The following is a 14,627-nucleotide window of genomic DNA, read 5'->3' as shown; positions in this document are numbered from 1 at the left end:
GTCGCTTTCTGTTAAGTACGAGCATGAGAAAATACTTGCTTTGTGCGGACTGGAAAGTACATTGCGGTACAGGCTGTTTGTCTTGCTAATGTAAACATTCGTTAGGTTTGATAGCTCCAGCACATTGTTTTGAATTCCGTCATTAAAGACGTATTGCAATTCATGCTTGTTTAGTCACAGGCAGACTTTGTGAATATTCACTGTAATTTTTCATGTATTACCCAGGCATCTTGCATCTGTCTGTGCTGTTACTGCAGATACCGTTTCATCATCACCACCACCACCACCACCCCTTGTACACATTCTGAAGAGGAAACATGAATACCTCTGACCATGGGTAATCATAGACAGAAATATTAACGAATATTATTATTTTGTAGGGTGGAGGTTATTTGGTTGATGCACTCAAACACAGTTGCTTCCATCTTTGGATTGAAAGAAAATACTCTTCCATATGACTGAATTAGGTAATTTGTATTGACAGGTCTTGTGATGGCCAGCTTTGTTTTAACAAGCAATGTGTGATATGCATGCCAGTGAATGTATTGCATGTGGGCCTTGGTACTAACAAATAGCACTTTTGCACAGCAGTTTGAAAACAGTTAAATATGTATGTAATGTGTGTACATGTATGGGATGTAATTGGTTGTGGTAGGTAAGGAGTGACTAGATTTGCTAACCATACTAGTTGCATAGTGTGAACAGCGCAAGACTGTTGTATGATTGAAGATTATGCCAATAATCAGAACAGCTGCGAGGGTCGTTACTGGTCACAGAAACAAGGAAAAATGTTCTCGAAAGATGTCTGTATACTTAAGTTTTGCTGTGTTGATGGTGTGTAGTGTAAGCCTTTGTCTTAAGGTGATTGAAGTTTTTACTCTTTTGATATCTTGGATACTTTATTACTATGAGTTTATTATGGAAGGCAGGAATGTATAGATCAAAATCTGCCTGTGATAGTGATCATTTCTGGTTAATTTGGTGAACATGGACCATTTTATTCTAATTTAACAGAGACAAACTTCATTGATAAGCCAGGCATTTATTCCTGTGTAGCCTGCATTTTATTCTGGAGGCCAGAACTTCTTAAACAAATAGGCACTTAAAAGAAAGTGGGAATGTGTTTCCATCACATACATGCAGAATATGTTTGAAGTCGGTCATCTTGCGTCTTGTAGGAAAAAAAAAAAAAAAATCTTGATGTGTTTTTGTGCAGGTTTTATTTATTTCACCACTACACTGAGTTTACGTTTACAAAAAGAGAGAAAAAAAATAAATATTGCAAACATAATAGTTACATCTGATTAGCTCCACATGTATGATAAACATTAAAATTTGCAACTTGATGCATAACACCAAGTGGATTACTAATAACAAACTGGAAAAAGAAGAATTACATTTGTGTGTATTAATCCCAACAGGGGCAGTGTTATTGTGCTACTCAAATACTCCTTAAATGCCGAAGGGCATTTTATAGTACTTGGCAACTCCAAGTTGATGTTCAGGAGCAGTGGCCTATGGGAACAACCGTAAAGGCTTTTCCCATTTACAGTTGTTCCCATCAGCTAATGTGCCGAGTGTCTGCTTTGGCTAAAGTTACATATTGGACGCCCCTCCCCTCCTCCCTGCAATCTTGATTGTGGTGACAGACTGATCTGGAGTGCAGCCTGAGGTCTAAGTTAGGTTGTAACGTGACAGCTTAGTTGTGAGTTGGTGAAACCAAATGTGAAAGCAAAAAATTTGGTTGCGGTAACATATTGACCAACATTGATGTCTAGTGTTTATGTCCATACTATACTGAAAAATGCTATGGGGGCTCAAGTACATAACTTTTGCCTCAGGTTGAATTGTGTGAATAGTATTTGTAGCTGCATTTTGATTATTATTTTGGGCCATGGTTATGAAGTAACAATTTGTGATGTTCTCATCTTTAGCTAAATTATACCTGGCACATTAAAAAGAAATGGAGAGCATGTTCTCCATAACTAGTCCTCCTTTGGTATCAAACTCTCATTCTGTGAATGATTATCAGTAAGAGTATCTTGCAAGAGAACTTGAAGCAGTCTCTTTTAAGTGATTTGTTGTTTAATAGCTCTGCATTAGTAAAAAAGAAACTTGTTTATGGGACATCTGCTAACACTTCTGGGAATTGTTAACCAGGAATTGGACTGAGCAGTAAGGGTCTAAATTGTAGGGTCAGATGAAATATCATGATCAAGAATATTAGTCATAGTGCGTATCCAGAGATTCATGTGTGGTCAAGATAAGAGGACAGCATCAAGTCACTTTGGAGGTGGGAGAATACAAGAAGTGTGTTCTTTGCAACCACTTAAGTCAATTTTCATGTGTGTTGCTCACAGAAAAGTAAAACTGCTATTAGCACTCTGAAAAACGTACATGTTCGTACAAGTGTGGAGTCTGTAAACAAAATTCCTAAGTCAGTTACTATTGGTTATCTGTCGTCAGCCAACTGCAGTTTTTAACTAAAGAGAATTACACCAGACATGTTTCGCTTTTATTTATAAAGCATCTTCAATGGTTATCCTGCAAATTGGATAGGCTGCATGCATTTGTACATTTTTTATTGTTTTGGGTTAAAAACAGTTTTTTTTTGTAGAGTTGTGTGCTTCTTCACTCCTTGCCAGCAGTGGATTGACATCACAAGACTTCGATTCACGTATGCGCTTGCCAGTTTTTCCCGCGCTGCAGTATATCTGGTGCTTCATTATTTACACTTCTCTTTGGTAAACTGAACTGAAGTTGTGTGTTTATCACTCTGCACAGCAACATTGTTTATGTCTGTTCATTTGTTTTCATTCACAGTGAGTGTTGCCAACCTGTGAAGCTGTTTGTTTGTTTGTTTGTTTGTGTGTGTGTGTAAATTGGTGAAATTGTCTTGTATGATAGGTAAAGGTAGGAGGGGAGATTTTTTTTTTTTTTGTGGGGGAGGGGGGTGTGTGGATGGGCCTGGATGGTGATGATAGGAAAGAATCTGGGAGGATAGATAGTAGTGGTAAATGGAGCCTTTGATAATATGTGTACATTTAATGTTGTATTAATGGTCAGTCAGTTTAAAGAACGTGTGTTTTGCCAAGTTCGTCTTATCGTTTGTTTCTTTCCTGTCATGGTTTTTTGAATAGGGTAGTTTCCTTGTAAGGTGAGGAGGTATTTTTTGTTGTTGTTTATCCTTATGATTTCCATGTCTGTGTCTCTGCTGGTAATTTTTTTTTTTTTAGTGTTGGTGCAAGTGTTCTGCAAAAGTTGAAAGATTGCTCTTTCATGTTCCTTGCATCTGATGTTAAGTACCCTCCTGGTTTTACCTATGTATCTTCCATCACATGTATTTCATTTCATTTGGTATAGCCCTGATTTCTGGTACAGATCAGTTTTTCCTACTGTGTTTGGGAAGTAGGCTATTTCTGAATTGAGTTGTTGATTTGGTGGGTTGTTTTTACACCTTGTGTGTTGGAAATATTCAATATTCTGTTGTGTATTTGTGGTTGTATATCACTGTGTATCATTTCTGTTTCTTTCACACTTTCTGTTGTTCTTATATTTCGTGTGTGTTTGTTTGTGTACAATTTCGTCCTTGTATTGGTGACAGCTGGATGTGTGTTTTTTTTTTTTTTTTTTTTGTTCCTAAGTTCTCTCTGTATCCATTGTTCATGGCTATTTGTTTTGTGGTATAATTTTTTTTTTAATTATCTGTATCAAATGGTACTGTGTTTAGTCTGTGGAGCATGTATCTGAGTGCTGCCTGCTTTTGAGAACTGGGGTGTTGTGATGTCTCATGTGTGATTGTGTCTGTTGTTGTCGGTTTTCAATATATGTCAAATGTGTGATAAAAACTGCCAAGTGCATATGTGAATCAAAGTCTTTCGACATAAACCTCTGCTAGCAAGGAGAGAAGCAGCAGAATGTGTAAAGAAACACCGTAACTTGCACAGTAACTTTACAAATAAAACCTTGTTTTTAACCTAAAACAACCAAAAATGAACAAATATATGTATCCAATTTGCAGAATAACCACGGAAGGTGTTTTATAAATAACAACAAAACACATCTGGTGTAATTCTCTTTAATTAAATTGCAGTAAGTTCAAGATAATCAGTAGCAACTGATTTCAACAGCTGCTGTGGAAGATGGCCATTCAAACAAACGTATTGTAAAGTTCCTAAGATAAGTATCATTTTAAATTGCAGTTTTCAAAGGATATGGTGGAAATGGCATTGTAAGTCCAGTTAGTTTTTGGAGACCAATATTGCTTACAGAAGCCTTGTATTCTAATTTGCCAGTGCATTTATAAGCTTTGAAGGTATCATTCACAATGAAAGGGCTTTGGTAACTGTGGGTGACTTCTTGAGCAGCCCTTTACCGAGTCGCTGTGCTGAATCTCGTGAACCTTGGCATTTCCTCTAGCATATAAGGTTTTCTGTCAAGTGGCATTTTACATTCCAGATTGTTACATAAGAATAGGCCTGTGTACACTTACCTAGCTGTAATGTAAATGGTCATAGTTCATGCATGAGAGTGTAAATTCTACAATTGTGGGGAATGTTTGATAAAATACAAGCAGGGGTATGCCAAGTCATACATTCACACATCACATTCTGTAAATCCCGCCATAATGGAGAGACTTCAAGGATCTGGACTGTGCCAGACAGAAACACCTATTGCTTGCCACTTCTGTAAAATATACTGGCAACAGATGACCAGTGCTAACCTGTTCCTACAGATAATTAGAGGACTGACTTGATTATTTTCTTTATGTACTTTTGGAGAAAAACAGCTACTTTGAAAAAAGCTATTGCCCCTTCTCTTATACTACTTTATATTACTCAGCTGTTTTAATCTGATACTTGAGACCAAGCATTTACATAGCTTTACACATATCACTGTCAGCTGTCTACTGAGGCCAAACTGCTTAAGTTAAAATTAGTTTAATGTAGAGTTATGCAGAATCTACATCCTTGAGTCCATATATTCTGATAAGTTATAGGATTAGTGGCTAATCAGATATTCTTTCACTTAATTTCGTGCTCGATATCTACTGGCAGCCTGTTAAAAGGCTTTACACCAGATTATTCAAACTACAAGACAGCAATGCATAATCTACTGAAGCTGTGTTATACCTGGTATTGTGATTGTAGACTGCAGAGTTCATCCTGAATTAACTCTTGTTATTAATTACAATTATGAATAGGACTGTATGATGTATTGCCACATACGTGTAACAATCTGTAGCTCCCTGAAAGAGGCTTCCACAACATACATGGTTATCAGCTTTATACAAAGTTCACTTTGTACCCTTTTGAAGAACAAATACGTCTTTTAACTTAGCTGCATTTTGCCAGAAGATTGACAGAGGAAAGCATCGAGTGAAATTATGGAAAAAAGGTTGGTAGCAATCCTGTTGTATGTTGTTGACGCAATGAAAGGAATTTCTAAGTCCAAAGCAGGAAGATCTGAATTTTTTCATTACGTTGTCTACATTCTTGTACCACTCCAGTTTATTATCTGTCTGGGATCTTGACATGTGTGGCTCATGTAGTTTACCCCTATTGATGTCTACTTCTGGTACCTGAAAGTCATCTTTATTTCTTTGCAACTACATTATATGACACTTTCCTAACAAAGGAAAATCCAGTTGAGAATTATGATACACAATAGTCATAATTTTTGTACAGTGGTAGGAGATAGTGCCATGAACAACAAACCAGTCCTGGCCAGTGGGGTGGATGCATGGGGGTGAGGGGGTGGGGGCATTTAAAGATCACTTTTTAGGTTCTTCTTGAGTAAGTCAAAAACCACAGCTTGTAGCAAAAATGTTTCCAAGTATAAAATTGAAGTACATTAAATTTTCTACAAGAAAGGGCCTATTCATTTTTCCTCTAGCTTCTGAATTTTAGGGATGGAACAATCACAGCTAGTATTAAAAATTGTGTTTTAAGAGGATTAAAATGTTGTTTTTGTAAATAAAGTGGTTAAGGACAATTATTAAATATGTGTGATATGTCTAAGCTCAGTAGAGCTGTATTATGGTGTAAATTGTGGTCTGTGGTTGAAACAGTATGGAGAGGTAGGAGGTGTAGTCACCAGATTGTGATTGTGCACTTCCCTCCTTCATAGGTCTACAAATTGAAGAGCGAGCATGTGTTTCTCGGCTCTCTGTGCCCCACTATGTCACAAGAAGCAACAACATGATGGTTCACAAAATTATACTGACTCGTCTACAGCTTGCCTTATGAATCACTATAGATGGAGTGTGAACACATACCCATAGGGTGTTTATTTTCCACAAAGTGCATTAAATAACATTACATGGAATACAGTTATGAGTTACTAATAACACTAACACAAAAAATGAACATGGACTGATTCTGAGTTAATAGCTACACATTGGTCTACACTTCTACATGGGAAATTCATTTATCGTCATTCTGTATGGCAGTTTTAGCATTCTTCTGAGAAAAGTAACTTCTGCCACCACAAGTGCTGCCCACTTTTCAGTTCACAGACTGACTATATCTTCCCAGCATTTCTTGTCCGGTTATCCTCTTCTGTGAGTAGACAAAATAACTTCACTGAGCCCGTGATTATATAATGAAGCTATTTTCAGTTCACTGAATTTTTATTTGTAATCATTAAGTGAATATTTATGTAAAATATGTCCCTATAAGTAAAGGCTAGTTGTCATTGACCTATGTAACAGTGGTAGAAAAGGGACTGTGTTGGCAAATGTGGCACATTACTCCAAATTGCAAAGCCATGTAACTATTTTGTAGTCTCATTGTGATGAATTAATGAATGACCAGAAAGCTACAGCCCATCTTTCATTATTGTATTATTAGTAGAATTCATAATTCTCTTCCATTTAGGAACTGCTGGCACTAGGACAGTGGATTACACTAAGTGGAGCCACTTACCAGACATTCACATTGTAACTTGTAAGATGGGCATCAATATGTCTGTTGTTGTTGTTGTTGTTGTTGTTGTTGTTGTTGTGATCTTCAGTCCTGAGACTGGTTTGACGCAGCTCTCCATGCTGCTCTATCCTGTGCAAGCTTCTTCATCTCCCAGTACCTACTGCAACTTACATCCTTCTGAATCTGTTTAGTGTATTCTTCTCTTGGTCTCCCTCTATGATTTTTACCCTCCACGCTGCCCTCCAGTACTAAATTGGTGATCCCTTGATGCCTCAGAACATGTCCTACCAATCGATCCCTTCTTCTAGTCAAGTTGTGCCACAAACATCTCTTTTTCCCAATCCTATTCAATACCTCCTCATTAGTTATGTGATTTATCCATCTAATCTTCAGCATTCTTCTGTAGCACCAAATTTCGAAAGCTTCTATTCTCTTCTTGTCCAAACTATTTATCATCCATGTTTCACTTCCATACATGGCTACACTCCATACAAATACTTTCAGAAACGACTTCCTGACACTTAAATCTGTACTCAAAATGTTAACAAATTTCTCTTCTTCGGAAATGCTTTCCTAGTCATTGCCAGTCTCCATTTTATATCCTCTCTACTTCGACCATCATATGGGATGAAAATGATCGTGTTGTACAGTAATCTGCTGTAATGCATTGCTTGACTTATTTTAAAATACATGAAGTTCCATAACACCTAGGTAACCTACTTTTCTTGCAGAGGGAGCGGATTTAGACATCTGGATGCCTTTAGATATTAGGAGAGCTGAAGGTTGGATGATACATTTGATACCCCTGAAGGTGTGAAAAGTATACCAGCCATTGATAGTAGAGACTGAACCTGTTCACTGATCTGCTTTCATAAGCTGGCTCATACTCAGGCCTCAGCAATAAACAACTGACTGGTTCATGGCATGTAGTGGTGGTGGTGGATGGGAGGACACGGCGGGGAGGGGAGAAGGAATCTAAACAAGGTAGCTCGTCACGAGAAACTATTGTCAACGAGTCTATTCTATGGCATTTTTAGTTCTGTGGAGATATCACTTCACTGTGGCTGATTAATGCCTTTTGTAGCAAATTTATTTCCCAAGACAGTTACACGGTTGAAAAATGACAATAAAATGAAATTTATATTTCTTTTAATTGATGAAGCAAAGTATATGGGGCAGCTAAGTAGGAAACATGATATTTCTTATTACTAATGCAGCCTTATAATGGAGTGTCATTTTCGGACAAAGTTCAAATTGATATAAACTTCTATTTCATGACTATTTTATTTGCATGTTAACTATAAAAACACTGGCTATCAGTGAATTCTGTTTATTTTGCTTTTTAGTAAAACATCAGTGTCAGGTCCCTTTTTCTAAGCCCTGCTTATCCGAAGGTAAACTTTTAAGTTGCAATCTATGAGCAAGTTCCTGTGGGTAGATTTCGTTCTTTTCACCGAGAAAAAGTTTTGTTTCTCACAGTTATGTAGTTCCAGACATCGGCATAATTGCAGCTGTGAACTAGTGAAGTTGTGGAAATTTACTTTGAATCTGCTGGACTTATTTTATTAGAAAATATATCATGCATCTGCCTGTCCCACTGTAGCTAGACATCCTACACAGATTGTTGTAAATTGATGTTAGTATGTCTTTTGAAGTTCCTAACCTGCCCACTATACTGCTTTTCATCAATTTAAAAAGAGCTAACCTCCACTTTAGCACTGCACCATTAAGTACACACACTTGCAGCTGAGGTTATGGCAGACGTAACACACGGTCATTCCTCTGAAGACAGCACACAATTTGCAATATGTATTTATGCCTGACAGTACATTTTACCGTAAGCACTCACTATCCAGGTGGCAAACTAGTGTGAGTGCTCATGCCCATCAGGTCACTTCTTGAACAGGATTGGTAGAGACAGTAAAATCAACAGATAATAAAAAACGTATTGACAGAAGGCTACACATAGGGGAGGCTGTTCATTGTGGTAGACGCTTGACAGCTTCGGCAGTATTTTTTTTTTTTTTCCAGAATAGCTCACTTATCAACAGCAAATCAATACTCTCTTAAAAAACTGAAAATAATTTTGCCATATAAACAAAGGCTAAGAAGCGCAAATTGGTCAGGAAATGATGGGGAGGTATAGTTTGTCTGTAAACTGCAAAGTAAGCTGCAGTCATGGCGGAGGAAGTCGCCTTTACCAGAAAAAAGCCCCAACTGCTGTACAGGATGACAGAGTACCAATTTCCTCTTTAGCTGTATGAAACAGTGTGCAGAGATTTATGTAGATTCTGCCCTTTTGGATTTCTTGTTTCAATATTTTTAGTAAGTCATTTATACAAACGTCCCAAAAATGAGATCGACAGGAAGTGCAAAATGGCTAAGCAGGGATGGCTAGAGGATAAATGTAAGGATGTAGAGGCTTATCTCACTAGGGGTAAGATAGATACTGCCTACAGGAAAATTAAAGAGACCTTTGGAGAAAAGAGAACCACTTGTATGAATATTAAGAGCTCAGATGGAAACCCAGATCTAAGCAAAGAAGGGAAAGCAGAAAGTTGGAAGGAGTATATAGAGGGTCTATACAAGGGCGATGTACTTGAGGACAATATTATGGAAATGGGAGAGGATGTAGATGAAGATGAAATGGGAGATATGATACTGCATGAAGAGTTTGACAGAGCACTGAAAGACCTGAGTCGAAACAAGACCCCGGGAGTAGACAACATTCCATTAGAACTACTGACGGCCTTGGGAGAGCCAGTCCTGACAAAACTCTACCATCTGGTGAGCAAGATGTATGAGACAGGCGAAATACCCTCAGATTTCAAGAAGAATATAATAATTCAAATCCCAAAGAAAGCAGTTGTTGACAGGTGTGAAAATTACCAAACTATCAGTTTAATAAGTCATGGCTGCAAAATACTAACGTGAATTCTGTACAGACGAATGGAAAAACTAGTAGAAGCTGACCTAGGGGAAAATCAGTTTGGATTCCGTAGAAATATTGGAACACGTGAGGCAATACTGACCCTACGACTTATCTTAGAAGCTATATTAAGGAAAAGCAAACCTACGTTTCTAGCATTTGTAGACTTAGAGAAAGCTTTTGACAATGTTGACTGGAATACTCTCAAATTCTGAAGGTTGCAGGGGTAAAATACAGGGAGAGAAAGGCTATTTACAATTTGTATAGAAACCAAATGGCAGTTTTAAGAGTTGAGGGGCATGAAAGGGAAGCAGTGGTTGAGAAGGGAGTGAGACAGGGTTGTAGCCTCTCCCCGATGTTATTAAATCTGTATATTGAGCAAGCAGTAAAGGAAACAAAAGAAAAATTCGGAGTAGGTATTAAAATCCATGGAGAAGAAATAAAAACTTTGAGGTTTGTCGATGACATTGTAATTCTGTCAGAGACAGCAAAGGACTTGGAAGAGCAGTTGAACGGAATGGCTAGTGTCTTGAAAGGAGGATATAAGATGAACATCAACAAAAGCAAAATGAGGATAATGGAATGTAGTCGAATTAAGTCTGGTGATGCCGAGGGTATTAGATTAGGAAATGAGACACTTAAAGTAGTGAAGGAGTTTTGCTATTTGGGGAGCAAAATAACTGATGATGGTCGAAGTATAGAGGATATAAAATGTAGACAGGCAATGGGAAGTAAAGCGTTTCTGAAGAAGAGAAATTTGTTAACATCGAGTATTGATTTGAGTGTAGCCATGTATGGAAGTGAAACATGGACGATAAATAGTTCAGACAAGAAGAGAATAGAAGCTTTTGAAATGTGGTAGGACATGTTCTGAGGCATCAAGGGATCACCGATTTAGTATTGGAGGGCAGTGTAGAGGGTAAAAATTGTAGAGGGAGACCAAGAGATGAATACACCAAGCAGATTCAGAATGATGTAGGTTGCAGTAGGTACTGGGAGATGAAGAAGCTTGCACAGGATAGAGTAGCATGGAGAGTTGCATGAAACCAATCTCAGGACTGAAGACCACAACAACAACAACAACACCATCTGTATTCCATGTATTGTTAGCGCAATTTGTGGAAAATAAACAACCTCTCCAGGTGTTTCTGCACACCACATTGTCAGTGATTTGTAAGACAAACTGTGGAAGGGTCAGTATAACTTTGTGAAAAACCCTGTAGTTGCTTCTTGTGATGTAGTGGGGTAGAGAGAGTGGGGAATCTCTTGCTCACTTTTCAGTTTACAGACCTGTGAAGGAGGGAAGTGCATGGACAAAAATAGTGTGACCTACCTTCCTTATGTTTCTACCCTCCATCATGTTATATCTCAGAACACAGTTAATAGAGTTCTACAACCTTTATATGTGGTACTTACATTTAGTATTTGTCCTTAACCACTTCATTTATAAATGAATATTATTTTAATTCCCTTAAAACACATTTTTAATCATCTGTGGTTTTTCACCCCCCACAGTGTGGAAACTAGAAAAAAAATGGAAAGAACCTTTCTTGTAGAAAGTTTAATGTTATTTAATTTTGTACTTGGAACCACAGTTTTCATCTTACTCAAGAAGAGCCAGAATAGTGATGTTTAAGGGCCCCCATCTCCTCATCCCCATGCTGTCTCTCTGATTGTCAGGATCAATTTCTTGTTCATGGCACTTTTTCCTACCACGTGAAGTTTTTCCTACCACATGAAGTTTTTCGTCTTATTTTCCATTGTTGATTGGACTATTACCATCTGGTTGAGAAATGAGCAGTAATATAAAAAGTATAAAATTGAAAGTGATTCACTGCCTGGCTTTCAGAACTGATAGTTACTTCCTTGGGATGTAGAGAGTGAAATTGGTGAAAGTTAAAAAGAAAGGGAGGTCACTTGAATCCCAGTATTAGATAGGCCTACATGTAGTGAGTCTTTGTAAGGTGAAGGTTAAGTTGTTAGCTGTGAACCAGTTGTAAGCTTGTTTCGTGATTCTTCTGGTTGTGTCTGGTGAGAATATGTTTGAGTTGTTTGTTAAATATATTTGTATCATTCTTCTTCTCCCCCCCCCCCCCCCTCCCCCCTTCCCCCCCACTCTGAATTTAGTCTTATTCCTGTTGTCATATCCTAACATGAACCTCTGTTTTTTATTATTGAGATAAGAATCTGCCAATGAAAGGGGAATGCTGTGATGTTTTAGTTTCCCATTCAGAACGTTATGATATACAAAGTTAAAGGCCTTGAGAAGATTATACGGAAACTTATCAAAACTTTTGTGAAAATGGTTAAGAGGAAGATAGCTGTGTAATTGTAGGTCAGTTGCTTACCTCCACTTTTATAGATGGATGTTAATGCTGCATACTTGTGTCCCTCGGTAGAAACACCCTGACTGACTCTTCAGTTGGTTTCAAATTTGAGGGCGATGGGGTACTGACACTGGGTAGCATAATGTCCCTGTTTTTTCAGCTACTGTTAGGAAGAAGCCATTGAATTTAGTTGTTAGTGATTTGAATTTCATATTTTTTGTCTCACCACTGATATCAAACAGAAATTTGACTACAGCTTGCCTCTCTGAGTGTATTTGTTTCATGTTTAATAATGTTTGAAATTGCTGTTGCCTCTTAGAATTTTGAATTTTTATTTGTAATACATTATTTGTCATTTTGATGACACTGTAAAGATGTTTGTAGCAGTTAAGGTGTGCTTTCAGCTGTGCAGCAGAGTTGTCGATTCCATTTTATGCATAATCTTTCGATGACTGATCCATCCGTCTTCTTCACGTGCTGTGAGTTGTGTAGTTATATTCCCTTTCTGGTTGGAGTCCAGGCAGTGAGAACCCATAACTGCACACCTCATAGGACCTAAAGCTGACTTGGTTGGCCATTGAAATCTTGTGCATAAAACGGAATCAACAACTACATTAAGTAAAGCTCTTTCGTCGTGGCACAAGATACCTTATTTCCAGATATTAGTCTTCCTTTCTGAGATTCAACTATTATTGTTACTGATCTGTTGTGAGGGCTATCTGGATTCATAGTATTAAAAGAACTTTATCAAGAAAGTACAGGGTGCCTATAATTAAACTCCCAGTTTCAAAATGTTGTAGAAAGAGGACCACTGTTCAAAATGATGTCAAATTTGAATTGATGCAGAGGAAGCATTATGGAGCAAAAAAAAAAGTAATGAAAATTTTTCCAACGGAAGACACTCTAAACCTCTTAATGGGATGGAGGTCATCTACAAATGGCAAGATGAATCACAACACAATAGCTATGGTTTGAGTTGCACATTACACCATCCATACGTTCAGTGTGCACGACTGCACAAGTTCGACAGTCAACAGTTGTGGCACTGTTAGTCAGATAATCCAAGTCACCAGGGAAAAATCGTACCTCATTGCATTAGAAAAATTGGTTTTTAAGTGTCCTGAAGCCACAAACTGCATGAACAGCAAAATTACAGTGGATTTTAGTTGTTCTGGGGCCAAAAGCCACATAAAAAGCACAGTGCCATTGGTTTTCAATCGTCTTGGTGCCCAAACCGCATAAAAAGCTAAATGGCATTGGTTTCTAATTGTCGTGAAACTGGCGCAAAACTTGTTCAGTGGGCCCTCTACTGTTTTCTGCCACAAATTGAAATTGGGAAAAAGTGTATTTGACAACAGAGCAGAGCGTCTTGAGGGTATTGCACATTGCTTGCCTTCAATTCAGCTACATTTGCAATTGGAGCATAGAACACAACATCTTTCAGATAACCCCACAGCCAGAAGTCAAACAGATTAAAATTAGGTGATCCGGATGGCCAATCTGTAAGGAAATTATGTCTGATAATTGTAGCATTTCTGAATACCACTGCAGCAGCCACTTCCTGTCTGTGCAGTGTGAGGAGGAGCACCATATTGCATAAAAGTGATCCTACCCACACATCCATGCTGTTGAAGGGTTGGAATGATGTTGGTATGCAAAAGACTCTCATAGTGTTTACCAGTCACATAAAGGTAACTGGACCCGCAGGACTTACCTACTCGAAAACATACGGCCCTACAATAAGCGATACTGTCAACCCATACCACACAGTGAGCTTTGTAGTATTTTATTCACTGTGCTAGGAGGAATGGCCAACGTCAGGGCAATTCCCGATGCATTGCATGTTTGCACACCACAGCTTGACTCCTCTTGCAATGCTGTGGCCACATCTTTGACAGATGTTGGATCAACTGCTTCCCTCCCTCTGCCAGATTGCACTTCAGAACAACCTGTTGTTTTGAATTTTTGCAGAATGAAGCAGTACCGGTTGATGTGCATACTGATTTTCCATTTACCTATATTCTGCATGTTGACATGTCCTTGGAGGTGGAAATGAGATTCATCTGTCCAGCAAAAGTTCATAAGTTAATTCCTTCACCACTTCCATGTGAACAAGAAATTCCAGAGCGAACATTTGTCTTGCTGGCAGGTCAGCAGGTAGCAGCTTCTGAACAAGAGTTATTTTGTGTGGTTAGCAATCCAAGATGTTTCATCTTATATTTGCATCTATGCAGCACTCTGCAAGCCACCATACAGTGTGTGGTGAAGGATACCCTGTATCACTACTAGTCATTTCCTTCCATGTCTCACTCACAAATAGAGTAAGGGGAAAACAACTGTCTGTAGGTCTCCATATGAGCCCTAACTTTTTTTTTATCTTTGTGGTCCTTATGCACACTGTATGTTGGCAGCAGTAGAACCGTTTGGCAGTGAGCTTTGTAGTAT

The 14,627-nt window shown here is 38.2% G+C and overlaps 1 protein-coding gene across 4 annotated transcripts in view; it reads left to right on the top strand.

The window, feature by feature from the left end:
* Positions 1-14,627, top strand: part of LOC124603490 (AP-1 complex subunit gamma-1) — a 184,668-nt gene that overhangs the window by 280 nt on the left and 169,761 nt on the right. For 2 of the 4 annotated variants that reach the window (XM_047136400.1, XM_047136399.1), the window contains exon 2: positions 226-337. In XM_047136400.1, coding sequence (XP_046992356.1) covers positions 318-337 — 20 coding nt within the window. In that variant the 5' untranslated portion in view covers positions 226-317. Of the gene's footprint in view, positions 1-225; positions 338-380; positions 468-14,627 lie in introns of all 4 variants that reach the window. The other 2 variants (XM_047136402.1, XM_047136401.1) reach the window with 1 other exon arrangement.

This window comes from Schistocerca americana, chromosome 1 (genome assembly GCF_021461395.2).
Source record: "Schistocerca americana isolate TAMUIC-IGC-003095 chromosome 1, iqSchAmer2.1, whole genome shotgun sequence".
Classification (NCBI taxonomy): Eukaryota; Metazoa; Arthropoda; class Insecta; order Orthoptera; family Acrididae; genus Schistocerca; species Schistocerca americana.
Note: the sequence above shows the minus strand (reverse complement) of the source record. Positions and strands in the feature narration are given on the sequence as shown.